Source organism: Sinohyriopsis cumingii, chromosome 19, assembly GCF_028554795.1.
Source record: "Sinohyriopsis cumingii isolate HCF-2022 chromosome 19, ASM2855479v2, whole genome shotgun sequence".
Taxonomy (NCBI): domain Eukaryota; kingdom Metazoa; phylum Mollusca; class Bivalvia; order Unionida; family Unionidae; genus Sinohyriopsis; species Sinohyriopsis cumingii.
In genome coordinates, this window is record NC_142979.1 from 57,674,071 (window position 1) to 57,700,941 (window position 26,871).

Genomic DNA, 26,871 nt, shown 5'->3' on the forward strand with positions numbered 1-26,871 from the left:
TGCTACACTCATGCCCATGAGGAAGCTGTGCTGACATCAATTTGATCCAGTGGTCATCTGAGCTGCACTGTTACCATGGGAGTAAACTGGGTAAAACTAGATCAGGTACATAAAAACCTAAGAAAGTTGACTGTCTGTGTTAGCTAACAGCTTCTGTTATGTCTCTGACTGACATGTCATATCTAAACACATGGTATGCAGGGAAAGCACTAATATAATAAGCTAAAATCTTCATTGGCATATACAGTTTTCTGCCTGAAAATATTGGAGATCAGGTAGTGGAAGGCTTTTTTATTGGAACTTTTTTTCCTCAAAAAGCCTTGGAATTTTTTTAGCCTAATGCAGGACTAAGGCAGTCATAGGGATGATGCCATAGACCTTAGTTTTTAAAAATCCACAATTACAGGTTTAAGTTCCTTTGTCTGCAATACTCTCCTGACAAGAGTCAAGGAGGGATGAAACACTTGCGACCATAGTAGTTTGAGCAGCTTGGGTCTTGCTGGGATTTCTTTGGGAGGTCTATCACTAGATCAAGCAGATTATTCACCTGGGATTTGTCTGCAAACCGAAGTGAAACATTCACAATTACTTTTGTAGTTCTAACCCTTTATTTTCTGTATTATCTTCAATAACAAAACAATGGAAAGGTATACATAACAATAAAATCACTTTTAACTGACTGACAGTGAGTCCATGGACCAGGCTTCTGGATCCTGGATAAGAGAGACAAAGGTTGGCAATTACTTATTCCACAACATCACACTAAGATCTATCACTGGATTGCCATAAAACAACTAAATCTGCTGCTATGAATGGACTACCAGCGTAAAATGTCTGAACAGTGTCAGCCTGGGCATTGAGGCTACTATGACTGTGTCTGATCTGTGATCTTTAGCAAGAAGCACCAGTGCTGATAGTCCTAAACCAGACTGCACAGTTCAGATGATTTTGTCCCCAGTTTGAGGAATGTCTCACCCACCAAAGTTTTCTGACATGATGAGAACTACCTTCCTATAGAGCTGATCTTGTCAGAAATCAAATGCATTTATTATAACACAGATTTACAAATCAACTAGCCAGACTCCCAGGACAAGCTCAAATTCGGTTCAGGCAAGCTCAAGTTTCAAAGTCACTTGCCCATAGGCAAATCCCAAAAAATTTAGTTGGGGAGTGTTTGAAATGCCAAAACTCATATTTTTATCTTGAAGTTAATATGAAGGTCACTCATATTTTCTCACACAGGTATGATAATGTAAATATTTATAAACTTAAGTCAGTTTTAACAAATCAGGAATAAATATTGATACTAGCATGATGATAATGTTGCCAACAGCTGGCTTTTCTAATAAGAAAATTTTTGAGTTCATCAGGTTCTTGATCTTTTAAGACATTGATACAAGATCTCACTGACTGAACAGTTACGGAAGGAGAGGTGTTGATCCTCATCTTTCAAGTCTGTTGAAGCCTGCACCTTATATGCTTGGCTCACACACAGCAGTGATGGGCACTTGGAAACTATCACAACCTGGGGAAAAAAAATTCCACTAGGTTTAATGCTGAACCCACTAGGTTTAATGCTCAACTCAGGATGCTCCATTGTTGGATCAGAGCATGCTAACTAATCAAGGATGCCCTCACATTCACTTTCAGAGTTGTCTTTTTGTTTCCAAGTTTACCCAGCAGCATGGATGAAGCAGTGTCATCATCCCTGTGTATGTCACATTATCTCACCAATGCATACACTATGAATAACTGGCCCACGATTTGGACTGGCAGCTTAACAAGTTCCATGGCTTGTCTTGCCGGTACAGACGGCCAGAGAGCATGCTCTAAAAGCAGATGGTTGGGTAGTTTGGTGGCAGGCTGGGTGGTCTGTAGGTGTGTTGGTTGGATTGTTGGCTCACGAACTGCCAGGGTAGAATGTTTGGCAAAACAAGATGGATCAACTCAACAGATCACTGAAACTATATACCACAGAACAGCGGGGTAATATGTGGCACAGTCTGCCAAAGTGACAGATATCAAAAGGTATGACCTGACAGATGGATGGAATGGCTGGTCACAGCTAGAGCAGCAGTGTATGGCATGGAAGTATACATCATCAATGTCAAAAAAATACCACACAGGCATATGCACTTACAGGCCTGATTACCATGCCTGGACATGCAGTTGAGATATAAAACCAACTTGGCTGCAAAAATATAGGACACTCTCCCAGTAACTCCATTCTACTACTGGAGATGTGTCAAAACAGGAACAATATTCCCAAAGTGAGCATCTGTGACATTGCTTCTTGGACCAGTCCATGCATCTGTGACTCCAGCTGCACCTGGAAAGGATGCACGGCTGGCATCTATGAAGTGGCTTGTTCCTCCATTTCAACCTGGCCAGGATTAACAGTTGCAGCAGGCATCATATACATCATTTTCGATGGTGGAAGGACCATCATGGGGTCCTCTATTGCTTGGGTGACTACTAAAGATGTTGCATTCTACTGATGGGAACTTCACCTATCTCTCTTTGCTCTTCAATCTTTTCCACAATATTGTGGACCAAACCTTTGTGCAAAAGAGACATGTGTTATGCATATTTTCATTGGCTTTAAATTTCTCATACAGGGAATATTCTGTTACCAACATTCCACTGAAAGGACGTGAATGACATAAATGTAAGAAAATAACAACCCAAAGTGTTTGGATATAAAAATAACTTGTTACTTAAACTAGCATAAAATACAGGCTGTGTGCATGATTAATCAACCAATAATGAAATGATATGACACTGGAGTACAAGGTCAGAATAAACAAAACCCACAATTGTAAAAAATCTCATACAAATATGAATAAAAAATAAAAAATAATGATTGCAACATTTAGCAAATACATGTAAGTGTCATATTAAACCAACTTTCTAGACGAATGAGTCAAAATAACAAAGACATCCTTGGATTTCATGATGCAGAAAAGTATGATGCAAATCATACCAAGCAGATACTTAAATTTATAAACATCTGGTTGATGGGCAGCTAACTAGTGGTTGTAAGGGAAGGTAATAGATAAGAGTTTCTTTCCTTGTCTATAAGCTACATAGAAAAGGAAGGGATGAAAGTTTCCAGGATTACTCTATTCGAGAGGCAGCGGAGTTTATTTCCTAATGCTAATGTGATCGGAGAATGTATTTGACAGACAAAATAATGATAAACTTACAATCTATGCTTTCTCATTGGATACTATAATCAAGAAGAAATGTTTAAAACTCTGTTAAGAAAACCAGTCAGAAAAAGCAGCAAGGAAAATTCCAAAATGTTATAAATACAATTTGTTTTCAGCAGTATTGTTCAAAAATGTTGATCAGGTTGTAAATTGTCTGCAAATGTGAAATGTCTTTGAATAAAACTGACTCAAAATAATCGAAGCTTTTAAAAATTGGAATATATTTTTACAGTGTTTTGAAACTTAACATTCTGCAATCAATTATTTTACATTTGTATCTATACTTTGCTAACAACAATAATATCTGCAAGGGATTTATATCTAATGTGCTAAATGAAATTCTGTATGGGGATCATGTCTTTACCATCACAGAAAGCTAAATTCTGTTTTAATTTCTTTTTAAAGTTTCCAAAGGCTTTCCTGTTGCAGACCAGACACTACATTCACAAAACACCTGTTTAAATATTACTTACATGTAAAATAATTTGAATTTTTGGCTTAGAATAGAACAGCTTTCAGAAATTTAAGGAAACAGGGGAGGGAGCAGTTGGAAGGCATTTAACAGGTCCTTAAACCAATACCTGCATGCATTATTCCAATATTTGTAGACTGTACTCAAATATATTTCAGCATTCATTTTTGTGATATAATTAACACATATTAAGCAGAAGAAGAATCAGAGTTTGTAATGATTACTGAAATATGCATTTCTTTCATGATAACAATCCAGTGGCTTAAAAAATGTTGTCACATTTTGCTAGGACATAAACAGCTGCTGTAATGTTATCAGCATCAAAACAGGTAGGTTACACTAATTCTAAATAAGTGTGGCCACCATCCACGTTTCATAAAACATACTTTGCTATAACACAAATTCAAATTAAACATTGTTATGTCAAGGTTCCTGAAATTTTTGTTCCTTTACTGATTGTACTAATACTCCAAATAATGCTGTAATGTTACCAGCATCACAAACAGGTAGGTTACACTAATTCTAAATAAGTATGGTCACCATCCAAGTTTGATATAAACACTTCAATAAAACATGAGTTCCAATTTAACACACTCAGAGATGCTGACAGGATTTTATCTAAAGGGGCGGAGCTCCCAACTTGTTACAAGAAGAGGGAAATAGAATTATAAGGAAGGCGAGGAAATGGCCATAGTTCAGTATTTACCTAACACTTCAATATCCAACTTTTGTCCTGTTCCGCTCTGTTAGAGCCTTATTGAAATCAAAATCTTTAAAAGGTGTCGCCTCTAGTTGTATAAGCATTAATCTCATTATCTTTTGATTGTTGCTGAGTCTAATCTGTTCTTTACGGGATTATGAATATTGTTCTTTGCTGCAAACCACCTTTCACAATCTGCTGTTTAAAGGGGCATACACATAACAAGCTTAGCCAATTGGAACAACTTTGAAAACTGTTCGTTATGGTTGTTACGAACAATTTTCCACAGCTTACATCTATTGTCTTTTGGACAGTTCTGCTTCAAAATAAAAATTTCACTAACATAAGCTCTGCCAAAGTTTCACTTTCTTGATTACTATGCAAGATTTACTGTCTGTTCCATAATGATGTATTAGGAATTTAATTCCATTATTGCCATAGTCAACCTGTTCAGGTATTTTGATCAAATAAATATTTTACTTCTTAGTTTCGTTATTAGATTATTATTTATTACATTTTTCCTAACCCTTATTCTACAGCTAAATGGCTTTGTTGCAGAAGATCCTGCAGGGCTAAATTGTTATGAGAAAGAAAATGAAAATTGCATTCTACTTTTAAATTGTCTGTATTTTAATTTGACTTCTTAGTCTGCATTTTCTACAATTAATTTTGAAATACTGCTGAAATGAGGAGATGACCAGCATGACACATATTTTCAGGTTCAAAATCACTTACTGGTATCACCATTATGTATTTTCATGTGCATGACTTGAAACTAACCTGCAGGAGTTTGTGTGCATCACTGGTCTCCAAGTGCATGAATTTGTACAAATTCTGCATGATTCAAATATCATGCACCCTGGCAGCATCTCTGCACACTTCAATATAACACATTCACTTTGGTATAACATGAATTCAGATATAACATGGTTATATCATGGTTCCTGATTTTGTCTGGAATTACTAACTGCACTAATATGCAAAACATCAACAATGCTGAAAAACAGTAAATATATAATTTGACAAACTATGAGTTTCTGTGTATGAAAATTGTGCCCAACATACTTACCTTGTGAAAGCAATTAAAAGGACTTTGCATCAAGCCACTTAACGTAGCAATATTAATTATCTGCACCGTTAGATCTGCTCTCAAGCAATTGTTTGAAATAGACTCAGAATGGTTCCCCATCCCTGGATAGTTTAGCCTATACTGAAACTTGATTAACCATGATAAAATTACCAGTAAAGCAAGTTAAGCTGAATTATTCTTCCACAAAACTACTCACTTTTAGCTATGCTTTCTGTGTTGTAGAAATCTCAAGTCAACCATACATAATCATCTTCAGTTAAAATAAAACCTATGCATTTGTCTCTTCAAAGAGAGTAAGTTATAACAAGCACCGCAAACTGCACTGACCAAGATCTACCATTGCATAATCTGCTAGCAAATCTGGGTCTATGCAGTTTATTATGGGTAATAAGTAGAACAAAAAACACAGACCATCATCTGCCAACACATAATACATAAACAGCAGATCAGGATCTATGTTATTTGTGGCTGGACTGCAATATAAGTAACTGCCACACTGGCAGTCGATTTGTACTACTTTGGATCACTTGCCAGGCAAATAACAGTTTTCTCTAAATTAATTTGATATTTGATCAAATTTGTTGCTCAGTGAAATTAAGTGCAATTAAAATGCAGTTCAACTGATAATTTATCGCCCTCTCCTCTCCCCTCATATCAATCATGAAATCTTATGTCTGCATATTACAATATCATTTCTAGATTCTAACCATTGCTATAATGAGGTTTACCTGTATAAAGGGCCACATCAAAATCTGAAAGTCACTAGGCAAATCGATTTTTGATACCTTCAGTATATACATGTACATGGTACAACAAATGAACATAATTTTCAATTTAAATATCTTTCCAAAAAGCATTCTTTGTCATGTATTGAAATACATTGGTTTGCATATTAGACATACCAACTGTCAAAGTTTTAATTAAGTTTAGCACATTCTTTTACTGAAGGAATTAAATAAACTGGCAAACACCCATAGAATATGCCTTCCAATGGTAAATACTGTTATTTCTACAATGACCCTTTGTTACTTGTTTACAACTAACCTCGGACACATTCTAAGAGCCATTTCACAAAATACCTTTATTTATGACTGACCTCATGACACATTCTAAGGGCTGTTCCATTAAAACAGGGAAGGCACATTTAAAATGGAGTATCACCAATAGATGCAATTTAGAATTTTCTTGTCATTTTAATATGAACTCTGTGAAACTGAACTACCCTGGCATATTATTTAAAAAAGTGCCTTCCCTGGGTACAATGTATGTTTAAATGGAACAGCCCTGAGAGCCATTTCACAGACTGCCATTATTTATGACTGACCTCAGGACACATTCTGAGAGCCATTTCACAGAATGCCATTATTTATGACTGACCTCAGGACACATTCTGAGAGCCATTTCACAGAATGCCAGACCAAGATTAAGCAGTTCCACATCAGACGATTTAAGGATGGGCACAATATGGTGTAGTACTCCTTGCTGAACCAGATGCCTTGTCATTTCCTCTCCATGCCAAGCAATATTACACAGAACATACAGCGCCTATGGAAATGAAATTCAAATGTTTGAGTTCATACAAACAAAAAGCCAGAAATAACTGTTTATAAAATACATATCTACAAGCTTCCCCATTTTGACCCCTACCAAAAGATCAAATGGGGAAGTTTAAGCCTCCTGGATAGATCTCTAGGGCAAGAACTGGCCTTTGGATAAATGTGTGTGCTTATTATTTTGTCATGGTCAGTATGTAAATGGATATAAATCAGGGATATTGACAATATTCAAGTTATGACCCAAAAGCCAAGTCTACTGTAGGATTAGCATTGATCCCAAGTCAATATCAGGCGTATGTATAAACTGTTTTTCATGCCAGGTAAGTGTACACATCTTTAGTGTCCATGTTTTTCCCCAGCTAAAGAATAAGTCCCTGGTGAAAGAAAAGACCCTGAAGCATCACCCTGGGATCCCAGTCTGAAAGGTGCTGATACTTTAGGCACTTATCACATACACCAATTCTCAGACATTCGAGACATTCAATGCTCCGGATTCATTTTAAATTTATGTAAAATTGCCTATACCTGCATGTGGGTTCAAATCCTAAAATTGGATCAGATTAGATCAGCAACCATGGTGTTTTCTTGGGCATGATGGTCTATTTCAGTTGCCCCTGATACTAAATCTGCTTGTGTTGCTGTACCATATAATACAAAAATTAAAACAAATTAATCTAGTCCCACCCACCCCATGGTTGTGATAAATATTCCAAATGGCAAAAGTGCTGGTATGATCTACACCAGTAGGCCTATTGCTTATTCAACTTAAATCTGTCTAATGCTCTATTTCCCACATACTGGAAACAAAATTTTCCAGGTTTTTTCTTGGAAATATTGACAATTTCAATGCTCACTTATGGCTCTTACTTAGAAAACATGCATTTTTAAAATCAAAAGCCATTTCTATTTTGAGACTCTCCTATTATATCTGAATTAGAAATATGACCATGTACTAAACCATTGATGTCTCATTAGATACAACAATAAAAAAATTCATAAAAATCTGCATGTAAATCTTTTAAATTTACAGATAAAATTATTAACTTTACTCCACTTAACTGCATATATTATGAAGAAAGTTTTCTTTGAAAAAGGTTGTGTCAAATTTGACAAAAAGCCTTTCAAAATTATACAAGGACAGAATTGACTAACATCTACTCTCAGTGTAATCTGACTATAGACTATATTTGAAACAGTCATTGTCATAAGTTGGAATCTGCATTAAAGATCACCCTAGTAGTCTAAAGATTAAATAAGGCCTGATGGTAAAACTCAATGCAATGGTGAATTGTGGGTGGCAGTCATGCCAAAGGTTACTACTTACAATAATACTTAATACATTGCTTCAAATGTTAGCTACAAAATAATGAGCCAAAATTGATCACAATACATTTTTGTTAATTTTACATATCAAAATTGGAACTCTGGAAATAAGCTTTAGTTTAGTTTCTTTTTGTAATGTACTGTGATCACGCATTGCACAAAGCAAGTTTGAACAATGTGACACTAGACTGGCCTTTATACCTTTCACATAAGAAATATACCAATATGGAACTGACTGTGAGTTAGCCAGTCTACTTGATTAATCTCATACTTGAGCACTTGGATGATACAGGCAAGCAACCAAATGATCCATAAGGCAACTGTACCTCAACTGATTGAAGAGTTCTGCAACCTCTAATAAAATAAATTTAATTTGTGATCAGTTCAATTACTAATCTTTCTGTGATCAGGTGGCAGATGACAAATCCTGGTTATTCCCAGATATGGATCAATATCTACAAAATTTAAGGGCTCTTCATTGTTATTGTTGTTGTTTTTAAGTTTACCACCATTTCTCAGTGCAAGATAGGCTGAACATGGTGGCCTGTATAACTGTTGGAGGAAAAACCCAGTAAGAACCACTGACCTATGGCAATCTACTGGTAAGCTTTCTTGCATACGTGAGACTCTGTAAAAGCAAGCATGTAGGCCACTCAGCCACCCAGGGCCCCTAAATTTTTTGTGATAAATCACATGTAAATGAATTTTTAAAAGTCATCTGAATTATCATCTGTAATTTCCATCGAATTTGTGTATGGCATAAACCTTAAAGCAAATAGTTCTGACATATCCACATAATAAAAAGTATTTACCTGTTCTGAGACAAGACCAGAACATTAAAATGAGCAAAAAAGCATAATATAGATTTTTTCTTCACATATAAAATGAGGTAATGATAATTCTGTAGGTCTGATTCCTATGCTGTTTGCAGTTTGGCATCCATAGATTTGGACAAAACTGATTATAAAAAAATGAAAGTTTAAATCTTGTCAACACTCTAAATATCCTGACCCTTTAATTTTCCAACAAACGATATTTTCCAATTAGTAATAATTTTCTAATTTTCCAACAAATGATATTTTCCAATTAGTAATAATTTTCCAAAGTACATACTTAAAGGAAAAAAAAGCTGGAATGTAAAGCATGGAAAACTTTATCCATAATCAAAAATGAAGACATTACTACTTTACACAATCATCAGAAAAGTTTACTGAAAACTATTGTTTACTGAATTTGTTCAAGTTGTCAATTTTGTCCTATTCAATGATTACGATCAGTGTGTAATGCCTGATAATAGTTTTGTCCTACTTAATGATTATCATTGGTGTGTAATGCCTGATAATAATTAAGTCCTTTTTAATGATTACCAAAAAGTGTGTAATGCCTGATAATAATTTTGTCCTATTTAATGATTATCATCAGCGTGTAAGGCCTGACAATAATTTTGTCATATTTAATAATTATCATCGGCATGTAATGCCTGATAATAATTTTGTCCTATTTAATGATTATTATCGGCGTGTAAGGCCTGATAATAATTTTGTCCTATTTAATGATTATCATCGGCATGTAATGCCTGATAATAATTTTGTCCTATTTAATGATTATCATCGGTGTGTAATGCCTGATAATAATTAAGTCCTTTTTATTATTATCATTAGTGTGTAATAACTGATAATAATTTTGTCCTATTTAATGATTACCAAAAAGTGTGTAATGCCTGGTAATAATTTTGTCCTACTTAATGATTATCATCAGTGTGTAATGCCTGATAATAATTTTGTCCTATTTAATGATTACCAAAAACTGTGTAATGCCTGATAATAATTTTGTCCTATTTAATGATTATCATTGGTGTGTAATGCCTGATAATAATTTTGTCCTATTTAATGATTATCATTGGTGTGTAATGCCTGATAATAATTTTGTCCTATTTAATGATTATCATCACTCATCAGTGTGTAATGGATTATAGTAATCTAGGGATCAAGATCTTGGTGGAGTCCTCTGACATTCTGTTTATAATGCAAACAATAGCCTGTCATCAAGCACTGCTCATCCCCATAATGCAGGTATTGAGAATGCAAAGATAAACCCCAACCCTTTATGAAAAAATGGAAAACAACAAAATCCTTATGCAATGATGGTTGTTGAGAGAGCACAACAAAATGCAGACAGGATATGACAATGATATATATTCCAGATCTTCTTTAATCATCCAGTCTGTTTGACCTACCTGTTATGTAATTTGCTTCATACTAGATAATAACCTCAATTTTACTAGCATCAGTCTTAGATTTATCCACTGATTTAAGAATTTGACTGTTCAGATATAAGGCATGCATTAATTTCAGTCAATTTTACCAACACTGGTCTCGGATTTAATCAAAGACTTGAGATGACTGTTCATTTTTAAGTCTTACATTAATTTCAGTCAATTTTGTTTCATGTCCAGATTAAAGTTTTTGTGGTAAAATCAAGACACTGTATAAATCTGAACTGTAAGACTTACCTCCTGCTTAATGTCAAAACCTAATGAGAGATTCTTTGTGATGAGGGATAACATTGGCTCACTTGCTATTGACTGACAAACATGTGGCTCTCCTGGAATCAATAGATTGTAAATTTACCAAGCTGGCCTGCTACAAATATGATTCATCAATTCTCCATACATGTGTACATTAAATATAAAATAGCTTTGAACTTATCGTGAACATTATTCCTTATTTTGTTCTCATTATGTGATTGGTGCTGTCACACGACCATACTGTTAGAAAGCACATGGTGTAAAGGACTAAATATTGTAATACCTATAGTATATACCTTGGAGCAATTACTCAATGAGTCCATTTCCATTTACGGGGCTTATGATTAGCAGGAAACATATTTACTGAGAAGCCAATCTGTGCAATTTACTGCACAAATGTTCAATACCCTCATTTGCCCCAACCCCCATTTAACCTGCTGACTTAACTGTTATAACCTCCAAGCTGTTGGACTGGAGTAGCCTTAGTCTGCACACCTGTATTTATTGTCCAACAAAGAAATAATTTCAGTGAGTCCACTGATTAACTCAGAAAAAATATTGGAATTTCAAGCTGAAATAAAAGGGAACTAAAGGAAAAATTTAATCAGTATGCATGAGGAAAATGTATAAATACTTACCTATTTTAGCTCATACTACAAACCATACCCATTTTAAACCCCTACAGAAGAGTGATCATCACCTGTCATCTGTATAGACTGTGCACCCGAAATCATACCATGTACCTGAAATTTTTGTATGCATCATCACAAAATTTGACAATATCATTAAAATTACATCGCATAAAATTCCTTTTAATAAAAGGTGAAATAAACTATATTTCAAACAAACTCTTACTGATAATTATTGCATATCCAATTACTGGTAAGCATGTTTCTATCAGTGAAATGAAATGTCAACATGACATTTTTGACAATACTAATGAAACACAAGTCCCTCAAAAGGACTGATAGTCTACTAGGCAAAATGGATTTCCATGAATCATTTTTTTCTTTTAACTGTCAAGCATTGAAACCTTCTATAATATTCTTTAGTGATAACAAGATTTCACAACTAGCTGCTGTGGTACACATACTGGATGCCAGATTGGCACCCTTTTCATTTGGGACAAGGCAGACCTCATTAGAAGTATTTTGGTGAACACCCCATGTCATCCATTCTGGGCTAGTAATGACAAGATGTTTAAGACAGTTGGTGTGGCAGGATTACTGGATTTGTGACTGGCACCATTTTCGTTTAGCACTTGGTGAAAATACCACCATAATGATCATTCATTCAAGGGGAGTAATGTGAACAAGATTTTTCAGACAGTCATCATGGCAGCCACATTTGATGTACGACTGGCAACAACTAACACCATTTTCATTTAAGACTAACTAAGCATTATGGGAAACTATTGGTGAAAATCCCATCTTGATCCATTTGGAGATGTGTAGAGATAACATCTCATCTTGATCCATTTTGAGATGTATAGAGATAACATCCCATCTTGATCCATTTGGTGATGTGCACAAACAAAATCCCATCTTTATCCATTTGGAAATGTGTATAGATAACATATTTTCAAGATATGACTTTCCATTCAGGAAGAGTAGCAATAACAAAATTTTCAATATGGCTGCCATGGGGGTCATATGACGTTGTATGTACCAGTACCATGTTCATTTATAACCAAGTGGACATTACAAGAAGCATTCTGCTGAAAACCCCATGTTGATATGACTAGAAATGCCTGCTGTTGCAGCCATATTAGACATATGATCAGAAAAATTTTCATTTAAGACCAACTGGATATCCAAAGAAGTCTTTCAGTATAAACCCAATGCTGATATGACCATCCATGATCAAGTAGCAAAAACAAGATTTTCAAGATGATCACTATGGTAGCAATATTGGAGCTCAGATCAGCACCATTTTCATTTATGGGTAGCTGGACATCATATCAAGTCTTTTAGTGAAAACTCCATATTGATATGACCATCCATTCAATAGTGAAAACTCCATATTGATATGAGCATCCATTAATAGTGAAAACTCCATATTGAAATTATCATACATTCAGTAATGAACTCCATATTGATATGACCATTCATTCAATAGCGAAAACCCATATTACTTTAAGCATATAGCTGTGACATGCACTACTATATATTATATCAAACTATGTTATATTCAGCATATAAGTGTAACATGCATTACTATTTATTATATTAGGCATACAACTGTGGCATATGCTAATTTCTAATACAGCATGAAATGCACTGCCACTTATTATATATAGCATACAGATGTGACACATGCTTTCAATCTCTTCTTAAAAACACTTTCTTTCAAGACTGGTCTCGTTGGCATTGTTCAAACTCTTTTTCCATTTTCCCATTCATGCTTCTGCACTGTTGATATTCCCTGGGCAAATTGCATTGCTACATCATGGTCTTTATTGCTTCACTCAACTTTGATGTTGCTTGACAAGTAGTTTTTGTGCACACTTATGGTTTTATTAAACTTTTCTTCCTTTTCACTTATATTTCTCTTGTCCACTTTGAACTTTTGCCGTTCTAATATTTTTTTTTAATACCTCTATTCTAAACCCAAGTTGCTGTTGTTTTTCTTTTTTCAATCCCCCTTTTTCATTTTTTCTCATATTTCATCTGAAGCTTCATTCTTTCCTGATGTCTGATATAAGTTTGTCTAGCTACCTTGCAATGGTTCCTTGAAATGTTTATCTTATGGTTCTCTCCTTCCTGACTTTTCACCTCATCTTTGGCCAAACTAAGGCCATTAATGGCCTCAATTTTTATACCTGTTCTGCCTCATGTAACCATGTGCTTATTTGGAGACAATGAGCATTCCACAGGCCAATGCCAACATGGTCTACACAAACTTGCATGGAATTCTGTACTTTGGTTGATCATTTTGGTACTTCTGAACCAGGACCTCTCACCAATAGCGGTCAACACACTTGTAAGTTGTTATGTCCGACTCCATATAGTGGTCACTTTGAATGTCAGGGTACATTTTGTACTCAAGCCATTCATCTGCCAAAGTATGTACCTCAAGTTTCTGCAGCACTAGTAAAATGAAGGGCTAGTCTGCATACTGCACTTGTGTCTCTGTCCTACTGCCTTAAAATCAGGTGAAGACAATTAAAATCCTTGAGTAGTTAATTTTTAGGAGGAAATTGCCCTGCAAAGTATTGAGTAACCATCATGTAAAAGCTCCTCATGTCCATGAGCAGTACAGCATGTACTTCTTTAGGTATGTTTACCAGTGTCTTTCATGCCGATGGGACAACTTACATTTGGGAATCAGTGAGATGCTTTGATGGGTCCATATGTCCACCAAGTTGTACCATGTCTTGTCACCTATTTCACTTGCTTTTAGGAGTCGTCCCATTACAGTATGCACCAAACTAGAACATTCAACCAAGAGCATATGGATAATTAATGTCCAGACAAATAACATGCTAAGACCCTACTCACAGGACTAGAGATTGATATCCAGACAAATAACGTGCTATGACCCTACTCAGAGGACTAGAGATTGATGTCCAGACAAATAACATGCTAAGAAACTACTTACAGGACTAGAGATTGATATCCAGACAAATAGCATACAGTGACCGTACTCACAGGACTAGAGATTGATGTCCAGGCAAATAACACGCTAAGACCCTAATCACTGGACTACAAACTGAGATCCAGAAAATTAGGCAGTAAAATGAATGGTTGTTCATCTGCTAACTTCTTCTCACAGCTAATGAATTCTTTTCTTCAGACAGTCACAACCCCAAGGAATGCTTTTTGTCTCTGACTCCACTATATCCTTTACATCGGAACTCCTGTCATTCTTTTTCATAGATTGCAAGCCAAACCAAGAACAGATGGCAAGTATCAGAACTGCACTTCTTTCTTTACTACCCAAATACCTGTATGAAACTCTTTCACTATATTTGTAGTGATGCATGCAGACTAACTCCTGATTAGTCTTCACTGAGACTAAATAGTATTTACTAGCATTCAAATAGTGAACTCACCAATAAGTAAAGATGATGAGGTGCATCACGAAGTGCATGGAGTGATTTCTAGGACAGCAACAGTTATACAGTTGTTTAAATGCTTTTAACTGGTGATCTGAGCCTTTCCTTCTGTAGGGTACAATCAATATCTGAAAGGTTAGTTAAGAACTACCAGCAGTAAGAATTCTTTTGTTACAATAATATCATATTTTGATGACAATTGCCAAATAAGGAATATACAAAAGTACAGGAGTATAGGGGCAATTTTAGAAATGTAGGACATATATGGAAAGCATTAAAAATATTGGTAAATGTAAAAATAAAGAGTGCACTGGACATACTAACATATGCAAACCTAATCACCCCTGAATTTACTTCATTATTACTACACAAAGACAATTTGATATAATGACATTATAGATCTCTCTCTCTCTCTCTATATATATATATATAAGACTTACGGAAGCAGGGATATAGATAAAACACACCAACCTGCCATGTTAGAGAGGACCCATAGGGTTTCTTTAATGATGTGCCTAATGGTGGAAGACAGATACAAGCTGAGGGCATGGAGAATTCTGGGATTGTCACATGCAGCTAGACTATATTCATCTGGTCCACTACAGATGTTACCGAGGCATCGCATTAATGGGGTAATTGCCTGTAAAGAAACAAGTAACCATATCATAAACTGAAATTAAGCACCTTCCAAATATATATATATATATATATATATATGCTGTATCAATATTATACCACAACATGTATAATTTTTCATTAAAAGAAAGCAAGGCTTGCCGAGTTTACTTTTAATGAAAAATTTATACAACAAATGATACAGTATACATACTATACATATATTTTATTTATATCACATACAAATACACATATTTGCCCTTGGAATGGAGTTAAGATATGCTTCAGGCAACTGTGTATTGACCAAGTGAATGAACTCCTCACATCCCTGCAAGTGTGTCTGCTACAAAATGTAGTTTTATGCCTTTTCTTGTTGTTCACAATCACATATGCAAATTAATAAGTTGTTTTCTTTTTAAGTTTCTATTTTTATTCACCTTAAATCAATATTAGACACACTTATGATTTAAACATGAAAGACTGTTTGTATGAAAGTACAGCACTACTAACTCGTTAGCTTCTGGTACACACTAAAGGCTTTGGCATTGATGTACATACTGGCATATGGAAATTAGCGTGGAATAGAAATTAATTGAAATGATGAACCTACAAGAGGTAATTAAAACATTTTAATATATTTACAGCTGATCTAAGTTATTATTCTGCTTTCTCTCTCTTTCTCTTTGGATAGTTTGTCTTAACTTTACCATCATTCATAGGTCCAGGGACATAGTTGTATGACACAAGCGAAAATCCCCAAAGCTCGTATTTTCATGGATTTTCGCCTGTATCTTGCTATGATAGTCCACAGAGAGAAAGAGAGAGGCCGGCCACTTGGACAATTTCATATTTAGTAAATAATAATCGATTTTTGGAACACTATAATAGGTTTAAGAAACAACAACAACAATAAAGCATTAAAAACATTACAGTATGTATGCCTCGTAACCAACAAATTTAACTTATAGTGTCAACTGTCTATTGCAACCATGTCTCATTGATATTATGAACACTGTAGATAGATCCCAAGGAAAGTGTAAACATACTGTTACGACTAACAATATTCCTGTACGTTACTTGGTGCAAGATCAGTTTTAAGGTTTTCATGTAACCCAAAATGTTTTTCTCTCTGACTCCATATTTCTGTGTATGTTGCCCTTTATTCATGATAAAGGAGAGGGTAATGGAAAAAAGAGATGATTGCAATGAAATTGTGTACCATTTTAAATTCATTTACAAAATGGGGACTATCAATACTTTTTATTGTTATTTTCATATGTCATTAATGATTAATGAGGTGAAATTCTTCATTGATTTATAGGCCTGCAGTTGAAAGAATGTTTATATATTCGTATCACTGCACCTTGGGTGGATCACATATTGATACACCATTAATACTGGTATATCAATTTGCTTTATACCAACACTTTAAATTCCATGATATTTTTAATATATATATATATATATATATATATATATATATATATATATATATATATATATATATATATACACACACACACACACACACAGTGTTCTCTTTATAACTGTTGAAAGGTGTAGTTGAAAATATGCATACATCCTAAACATGTATGATTTTTGCAACAAAAGTTTAATAAGTTAAAAACGTAAAAAAATAATAAAAATTGCTGTAATGTTCTGTTAAATACATATGGGTTTATACGCACTAATGCATAGGGCAACAACAATATACCCACCCCTTGATGACAAACAGGAATAAAACACTATGAGAAAAAAATACATATTTTGTATTCCTCAAGAATAAGATGTACAGTCAATGAATAATAACAATCACACAGCATGCAGTACCTGTCCATCCAGTGGCTGCTCTGACACCAGTTTCACCAAGAGATCTACAACAAGTCTCAGTATCCCAAAATGCACTAGGTTTTCTGTGTGTTCACCACTGCAAGAATCAAAGTTCTTTCATTTTTAAAACCAAACTGATTTAAACCCTTTTATCCAAATCAACATATAACTTCCAAGAACCAATGAGGAAATCTGTTCCAGATAACCCCCATTCAGGTTCCACAACATTAAAATAAATGAAGTCCAGATTATATGGCTGGAATATAATTAGCTCTTGCTAATAATCAAGCTCATCCAAGATCTTGGTAACATAAATCAATTTATAAAGTTTTATACAATTTGGATGAGAAATATAATCTCTAGAGAGGTAACAGCCTCAACCTGATTACCTCATTAATTTGCACACATATCAATTATTACAAGACCCGTTATAGACAATGATATCAGTTTATCTTCCAGGTTTGAGCTGAATCCAATTTAAATTTAATTTCCTGAGTGATAACATATTTAGCCTTTACGATACACAATTAAATCACAAATATATATATCTTGTTCATAATCAAACTCATTCACCATCTTGATGATACAAGATTATTTAACAAAATCACCTAATTAATAAGAATGGGTTTCACTCAAAGCTGTAATCATCCGATATCTTAGTGATTTAAGCCTATTTACAAAGTTTGATCAAAATCCTAAAAAGTAGTCTCAAGAGGGGTAACATGCTCAGAAAACTAGATGCAATATCACCTCTTTAACATGCAAAGTTCTTGCTCATAAATAAACATACCACACATCTTAACGAAATTAGCCCATTTGATAAATTTTTATCAAAATCAGGTCAGAAATACTGTTTAAAATAGTACTAAGTGAAAGCTTAAAACAGTTTCCACCAAGTGATGGTCAAAGGGAGGAAAAAAGGTAAGAGTTTCTTCCCTTGATCTACATGCTATGCAGATTTAAATGATTTTGTTTCAACTTTAAGGAAGGCTGTTGATTCGAAAGGTAGCAAGTTTATTTTCCAAATGTTAATGTGATCAGGGAATATATTCAAAGGAAAAATTTGAAACATGTAGCATCTTTCAGTTTAAAATCCACAAATTAAGGAGAGAATGTAAATTTGGGGGATGTGGGTACACATGGAATGGTTAGGTGAGTATCCAAATAGCTAGGCAACAAATATTAAATAGTAATTATGACATTTTCATTCAAGAGAAATCTTTTAAGTCCTATGTGGAAAAATTAAATTATTATATTAAATTCTACTTTGGAACAAGCTCTAAAAACATATACAGATGAGAATATCCTAATTTGTAGTCACTTTTGTATAGCAATAATCTTAAGTCTTAAACAGCCCTTAAACTACCATACTGAAATGAACCTTATTAAACAACCACCTGTTTTCTGAGGCCACTTTTCTCACTTCCATTTGATGGCCACTTAAGAAGGCTTCTACTGTCCAGCTGGAGTAGCACTACAAGTTTTTAGGTATTCCCCAACTTGTACAAATTACAACTTGTGAGTATTTCATGTTAGCATAATTTCATATAATATTTTTATTTAATTTTTTAAAGTATAGACCAAATAATAACTAAATAAATTGTCTACACAAAATTAATGATTCATACATCGCTAAAATGAATTTTATTAAAGTTAACCAAATTACATATTTTTGAATTAAACTTAAAGCAATGAAACCAAAACTTTAGAGTTAAGCGATTTCAGGTTATACAACCACTCTAGGGAATGCAGTTACCACACAAGTCAGGGGTCAGCTGTAAAGAGAATATCTACTGTATGTTATAACTTCATACTGCATTAGGGCAGAGACTGAACTATATGTAATTTAGCTGCCATCCCCTTCCCACCACTTGTATAAATTAAACATACCTTGTTGAGATGTATGTAAGTACCCATGCCACCTCTGACAAAATGTTCCTGCCCTCAGGTTTGGATGTCAGATACTGAGGTATGAGAGGTATCACACCACATTTTACAATGTCCCTGTAAAGTAATAAGAAACAATAAACAGATTTATAAAATGCTGGCATCTTTACCATGAAGACTTAAGTCTTATGAGAGGAAGAATTCATATTAACTGTTACCTAGTCATTGTATTCATAAGCCAGGCTACTGCACATTTTTGTTCTGACTGTTCGTGACGTAGGTCATATTGCCGAACATTTGTGTTCTTTAATGTTGGTGACATAAGTTCACTCTAGGTGCGAGAAAACATTCATTTCAAATGTTTAAGTGGTCTGCATTTCCTTCAACGTGGACTAAATATCAAGCTCTAAAAAAGTGAAATTTCAACATCTTCGAAATGTCACAGGTAGCATTCTAAAGTAGGTCTCCAAGATAATAACATCTAACATGTGCATGAAGCTCCACTGGAAATATTGACAATGATGCATGAATATTACAATCAACATTCAGATAAATCACTATATTCCTGGAATGCAAGGAAGAACAGAACCCACTGTTTCATGTATCCATGCAATAATATATTTCTCAATGTATATAACTTGCAAAAACTTTACCATGGCTGATGATGTCAACATGGCTGACAGTGAAAGTAAAATCCTTGTCTCACTTTGTTTATACAGGTGAGACAAAAAATCAGATTGAAGGCTGAATAAACCAAAACTCACAATAACCTCTTTATTTTGGAAGAAAATTTTTATGCAGTGAGTACACATTTTTTATGAAGTCTATCTATCAAACCTTTGTGAATAATACTTAGGGATAAAGTATGGTTATATTTTTTTTATAGTAGGACAAACATAGGGAAAAAAATGTTGGGAAAAAAAGTAATATTTTATGAAGAGATTTAGTATGAAATTTATATAAATCGGTGAAAAAAAGAAAACATTTACTTGACCTACCTTTGTAAATATGAACAAAAGCATGACTTGACACACTAGCTTTAGTCCAGGTTGCCTATCTTCTTAAACACCCAGATCCACATTACAGAGGCCTCTGATCTCTTTTTATTAGTCAATATCAGCAATATTTATAACAAAATCACTAAAAGTAGCAGTGCATAAAAAAAGAAAATGCTATCCTTTTACAATTTCTACTTAGTGCATTGACATGAAATTATTAATATAACAGCGTTCTAAGCAGCTTTGGAAGCACATACTCAAAGTTGGCCAACAAGCCCAATAGGCTCTTGTCATGAACATAGTCAAAGTTGGCCAACAAGCCCAATAGGCTCTTGCCATGATCTATATTCAAAGTTGGCCAACAACCCATTAGGCTCTTGTCATGAACATAGTCAAAGTTGGCCAACAAGCCCAATAGGCTCTTGTCATGAACATAGTCAAAGTTGGCCAACAAGCCCAATAGGCTCTTGTCATGAACATAGTCAAAGTTGGCCAACAAGCCCATTAGGCTCTTGTCATGATCTATATTCAAAGTTGGCCAACAAGCCCAATAGGCTCTTGTCATGAACATAGTCAAAGTTGGCCAACAAGCCCAATAGGCTCTTGCCACGATCTATATTCATTCCAATATAATATCTGAATGTGCCGGAAATCATTGAGTGATATCCTCCCTAAAAAGAGGAGAAAAAGTTAGCTAAGAGACTAAATCATTCAAAGGAACAATGTCGCTGTTCCTGCACCAGTCCTTGAAAACTGTCATTTACCTCATAAGACTTAATAGAGGAGGGTCTTTTGGTCATGAGCCTCATAAGCCTTTAAAGAGGAGGGTCTTTTTGGTCATGAGCCTCATAAAACTTCAAAGAGGAGGGTCTTTTTTGGTCATGAGCCTCATAAGACTTCAAAGAGGAGGGTCTTTTTGGTCATGAACCTCATAAGCCTTCAAAGAGGAGGTCTTTTTGGTCATGAGCCTCATAAGACTTCAAAGAGGAGGGTCTTTTTGGTCATGAGCCTCATAAGCCTTCAAAGAGGAGGGTCTTTTTGGTCATGAGCCTCAGAAGCCTTGAAAGAAGAGGGTCTTTTTGGTCATGAGCCTCATAAGCCTTCAAAGAGGAGGACCTTTTTGGTCATGAGCCTCATAAAACTTCAAAGAGGAGGGTCTTTTTGGTCATGAGCCTCATAAGCCTTGAAAGAAGAGGGTCTTTTTGGTCATGAGCCTCATAAGCCTTCAAAGAGGAGGGTCTTTTTGGTCATGAGCCTCATAAGCCTTCAAAGAGGAGGGTTTTTGGTCATGAGCCCCATAAGCCTTCAAAGAGGAGGGTCTTTTTGGTCATAAGCTTCTTTTTCATCATGACTTAAATTTGAACTCTTTTCTGCACAAGGCTTCCTTGACAAGAGTCAAACAATAAGAAACAAGTTCAGTCAGGAATGAAACGCCTTCAAGGTGGTGGGGTAATTATGGTAGTGGTGATGGAGTTTAAGAGGCTGAATTTCACTTGACTGGGTATGTCTATCAATATTCTGAACATATCATTTACCTAGGATGTATCCAATCTGAGAGGAAATATGAACACCACTTTGCAAGTCTGGTCATTGATTTAAAGAATGACTCTAACAATCAAAAGGTGAAAAGATGGTATAGCCCTAATTACTATCATATCCGACTACAAGCACATCCATGGCCCAAGCCCATGGATGTGGAACCTGACAGATGAAGGCTGGCATCCAGTGATTCCACCTTGCTGCAAAGAGAAATATCACTGAACACACCCAAAGTGTGCTAACCTTCTGAAAAATAAATGGGTAAAGGGACCACTTTGTGTTCGGAGTCTGGACCCTTCTTGACAAAGAACCAGCTAAAAGCAAAAGCCCACTTCATGCCAAAACACGAGTCTACCAGTAATGCATATATTCTGGACTGTTATCTTGCCTGAAGCACCTAACAAAATGGTGTTAGTATATACCATACCATCCAGTTCAAGCCTCTGCAGAGGAGTTCCTGGCTTTTAAAAAAAATTGCTTATCTTGGCACTGATGCAGGAATTATTTTATCTAGATGACTAATAAAGGGGGACTATTGAGCAAGCAGTGCTGTCTACAAAGGGTGAAAGAAAAGGCATTTAATATACAAGAGTTCCTGTTTGAGATCATTATTAAGATAATCCATGCATGAGGGAGATGAATGAGATGAGATATATCAGAAATTCCATACATAGATGGACAAAAGTGTTGACAGGGGATATTGAGGGGGAAATTAAATTTTGGAGAGGTAGCTAACTTTTTTCCCCAACAATAATGTGATCTGGGAACATATGTGACTTAGGTAGTTACAATAATCGCTGCAATTTTTTAATATCAAATGCTAAGTGTCCTCATTTACATTGGAAAAGGAATGAATGATGTTTGGTGGGGCAGATAAGGAGATTCCCATGCCAATGAAAAGCATTTCCAACTGACACTGACCCAGTCGGGGGGGGGGATAGCATTTCTAGCTAACAGTACCTCAGTTGGCCAGCATTTCCAACTAAGACTGATCCAGTTGGTCAAGGCCACCAACTTTTATGACAGGCCAGTAACCTTTTGTGGCTGCATGAGGAGAGGGCTAACATGTTTTCAGCCCTCCAGATGAAACATAACTTCTTATGTTTTGATCATTCATTAATGTAGACATGTAAACAAATGTAAAAAATGCACAATTTGGCATCATATTTAAATCTTGCATAGTTTGCAAGGTAAAATTGCCCAGAAAAATGAAAATTATTACAAAGAATGTTTATAGATTATAAGTGATTAAAGAAGCTTAAAAAGAACAAGGTCTGGAATGGTTTTTTTTCTGAATTTTATGATATTGTTCAGTATATGATAGGCTATACATGGCAGCCAGAATATTTAGTGGAGGATGAACCAAGAAAGAACCATGAACCCACAAGCTTTTCTTACATACCCTGTTAGTCTAGTTGAGACTTGAACTCATATGGACATAGGTAAGACATGCAAATGATCTATAAAGATGAGTGCTTTTTTATGAGCAACCCTTTCTAAAAGACAAAATTACTGAAAACACAAACATATTTATGACGCCTAATCTGGCTACTACTTGAGGAAAAACTTCACACCAAACCAGTAAAGCCACTTTAACTTTGATGTGTTGTGATGTGATTTGGATTTTTAACGTAGCTTTAAAAAAATTTCAGTCATATTGCTACGATGTCTGCAATGTGGCAGTTTATAGTGATGTCTAGCACTGTGGAATCATGCCGCAGAAATGTAGCATGATGTCCCACCCAGTCACATTATCCTGACACCAGGCCAACCAGTCCTAACACTAACCTCTTGATGCTGAGTGCCAAGCAAGGCAGCTGTTAGTACCATTTTTGTAAGTCTTTGGTATGACTCGGCCTGGGATCGAACCCACGACCTCCCACATCTGAGGCGGATGCTCTAACCACTACGCCACCAGAGCAGTGTTTTAACTTTGAAAAGATTACAATTAAAAATTAAGACAAAATGTAGCTAAGAAAACATTACAATTTAAAAAATACAATAAATGTAACTTTGAAACATTAGAAAAAAAAAAATTAGTAAAAAGATATGCAAAAATTGGCATGAGGAACAAATGATAAAAGAAAAGCAAGAAGTTGTTGTGTAGAAAAGACAAATCAATGATTTTTCAACAAAAAAGTGTTTTTTTTATGCCAACCGCTACAAGCTATGGTAAATATTCAAACAGACAACAACTACAAGTATAATAATGTCATTTTTTTTAAACAATACAAAACATTATATATGATTTTATTAAAAGCTTTGGTTGTCAGCAACTTTTCAGTTTGGTCAACACTTACTTTGGGAATTGCTGGCCCTATGTACCAGCAGGTCTTTGAGATAAGGTATAAAATAACTGCCTGTGCATGATAATTCTTAGGACCTAGCCTTATGGGAACATTCCTTATGCAGGTGTTTGAGATAAGGTATAAACACTGCTTGTGTATGATTATTGTTAGGACCAAGCCTTATGGGAACATATCCTCAGCATAAATGACCTAACTTACAAAGGAGGACACTTTTAAGGCTCAATGGAACTTCATTATAAAGAGGGACCAATGTAGTGTCAATGTTAACACTGACCACAAAAAATAATTTTCTATGCTTAAGATGGTCTTTATCATGGTCTATTAATGATAAAAGACTGAGAAAAAATCTCTAACTGTTTTATAATATATACATGCTTTTTAGTTTAGTCCAACTGCAAACATCATAGATACCAATCCGTAATCACATAATGAGCCTGCAGAACATGGTCTACATTATTGTTTATTTTACTTATTACTCCTCAAAGAAACTGCACAGACCCACATATTGCAGTGCATTATACAATAGATGATCTGGTATTTGAAGTTTGCAGCTGACTCGACTTATAAGTACAAAAGGTAACTGTTTTGTCCACGTATGTACAACTTATTTGTAAGCAAATGACGGACAAACTGTACTGAAAATATGCGGGCTTTATTTACCTTGTAATTTCCTGTGATTCTCTAGCAATGTTGGATATGGCAAAAGCTGATGACTGCACCACTGCAGGCATTGGGGACTGAAAAAAGGGCACAAAATGTAAAGCTAAACTGAAATTATGATATCTGAATAGCAGTTTTAATTGAAAGATTTTCTGTGACAAAAGATCAATGAAAGAGCTTTTCATTCATTATCAAAATATTTATCTTTCTATCTCTCAATTAATCAGTAGAGATCAGGACTTAATGCATTTATGCCAAGAAACATACAACTTTTAAATAATTTCACATCTTAAGCTGACTTGAGATCTGAAAGTTATCAATAAATCTTGAAAGATTTTAATCTTCCATGATAAATCTTTTCAAATAATAATGGTATATCAATACTGTGCAGGAATAAATATAAAACAATGAAAGTTTCATTTGTTCTTCTTGGCCAACACATTTTGTCCAATATAAGTTTGCACTCAATACAATTATTAGATTAGTAGATAAAATAACATTGCAGAAAATGCTAGACAAAATACCTGCATCAATACAAGTTTCATTTGTGGGATAATTATCAGCATAAATATAAAGGTAATTTGTAGGTAATTACCTGCAGCAACTTGACTAAAGGTGCCACCACTCCTTGAGCATGAAGAAAAGATCTACACTCTTTTCCATCTCCCGCTAAATTACCAATAGCCCAGGCACACTGATCCTGTGTAAATAAACATGTATGACTCCCTGATAATGATAATCCAGACACACTGATCCTGCATAAACATATATGACTCCCTGATAATGATATCCCAGAATAAATTGATCCTGTATAACTCCCAGATAAAGATATCCCAGACATATTGATCCTGTATAAACATATATGACTCTCCAATAATGATAACCCAGACACACTGATTGTGCATAAACATACATAACTCCCTGATAATGATAATCCAGGCAAACTGATCCTGTATAAACATATATGACTCCCTGATAATGATAATCCAGGCAAATTGATCCTGTATAAACATATATGACTCCCTGATAATGATAATCCAGGCAAACTGATCCTGTATAAACATATATGACTCCCTGATAATGATAATCCAGGCAAACTGATCCTGTATAAACACACATGACTCCCCTGATAATGATAATCCAGACACATTGATCCTGTATCAACATATATGACTCCCTGATAATGATAACCTAGACACACTGATCCTGTATAAAGATATGAGTCCTTGATAAATCCATTCCCAATAGCTAAACAATTTACTTTCTGCTGTTTAAATGTCAACATCTGGAGCAATTAAATCACACACATACAAATCTTCCTCCTTATAAGGCAGTTGTTAAGGTCTATAACAAGCGACTGCTTTATGCACCAAACTGCCATACAGAGAAATTGATAGAAAATTGGATCAATGCATGTATGTGTATTTACATAGGGCCTAGGAGTAGGGGTTAAACAAAATGCCAGTTAAATGCACAGTAATGTGCCTTCTTGTCAAATAATAAAGACATGCTACTAAGCTTCATATTATATCAATCTTTACTGTTGTACATCTGACAGATCACACTAATGGATGGATGGACGGAACAGCATATAATGGCAACACAGCAAATAAAAAGATACATGATGTCAATTAAAATTAAAGCTCTAAAAATGTAACAATTAAGAATTACACAAAACAATAGGAAGATTACCCCTTCCAAATAAATTAAACATTATAAGTATAAAAACTTAAAAGGTAATGATTTTAAAATTCTATAAAATATATCTAAATTAAAATATAAAGGTAACAAATATAAAATCATTTTTTTGTAACACTCATTACAAACAATACTGATGATTACTTATATCATTTACAAAAAGCAACAATTATCAAGTAACCTGTAACATGCTATTGTTACTGCTGAGGTATATGATGAGATATGGTGCTGCAGACTTGGTGATGGCCAGGGCATGTTCATGTGTTCCGGCAGAGATGTTGGTGATACACCAGGCTGCCTCCAGCTGAAGATCAACATCAGTCCCTGTCAGTAATCCCACCAGGCAATGAAGTGAGTTATCAACACTGTAATGAGTACAAGCAATCAATCACTTTCCA

General features: G+C 34.9%; 1 protein-coding gene across 2 annotated transcripts in view; it reads right to left on the reverse strand.

Moving 5' to 3' along the window:
- LOC149775761 (uncharacterized) overlaps positions 1 to 26,871 on the reverse strand; it is a 54,373-nt gene that overhangs the window by 7,225 nt on the left and 20,277 nt on the right. Inside the window, exons 4-11 of one of the 2 annotated variants that reach the window (XM_089944397.1) lie at positions 26,655 to 26,838; positions 25,371 to 25,475; positions 24,776 to 24,852; positions 19,273 to 19,386; positions 17,383 to 17,479; positions 15,409 to 15,577; positions 10,866 to 10,957; positions 6,852 to 7,019 (exon numbers count right to left, since the gene is read on the reverse strand). In XM_089944397.1, coding sequence (XP_089800523.1) covers positions 6,852 to 7,019; positions 10,866 to 10,957; positions 15,409 to 15,577; positions 17,383 to 17,479; positions 19,273 to 19,386; positions 24,776 to 24,852; positions 25,371 to 25,475; positions 26,655 to 26,838 — 1,006 coding nt within the window. Of the gene's footprint in view, positions 1 to 6,798; positions 7,020 to 10,865; positions 10,958 to 15,408; positions 15,578 to 17,382; positions 17,480 to 19,272; positions 19,387 to 24,775; positions 24,853 to 25,370; positions 25,476 to 26,654; positions 26,839 to 26,871 lie in introns of both variants that reach the window. The other variant, XM_089944398.1, reaches the window with a different exon arrangement.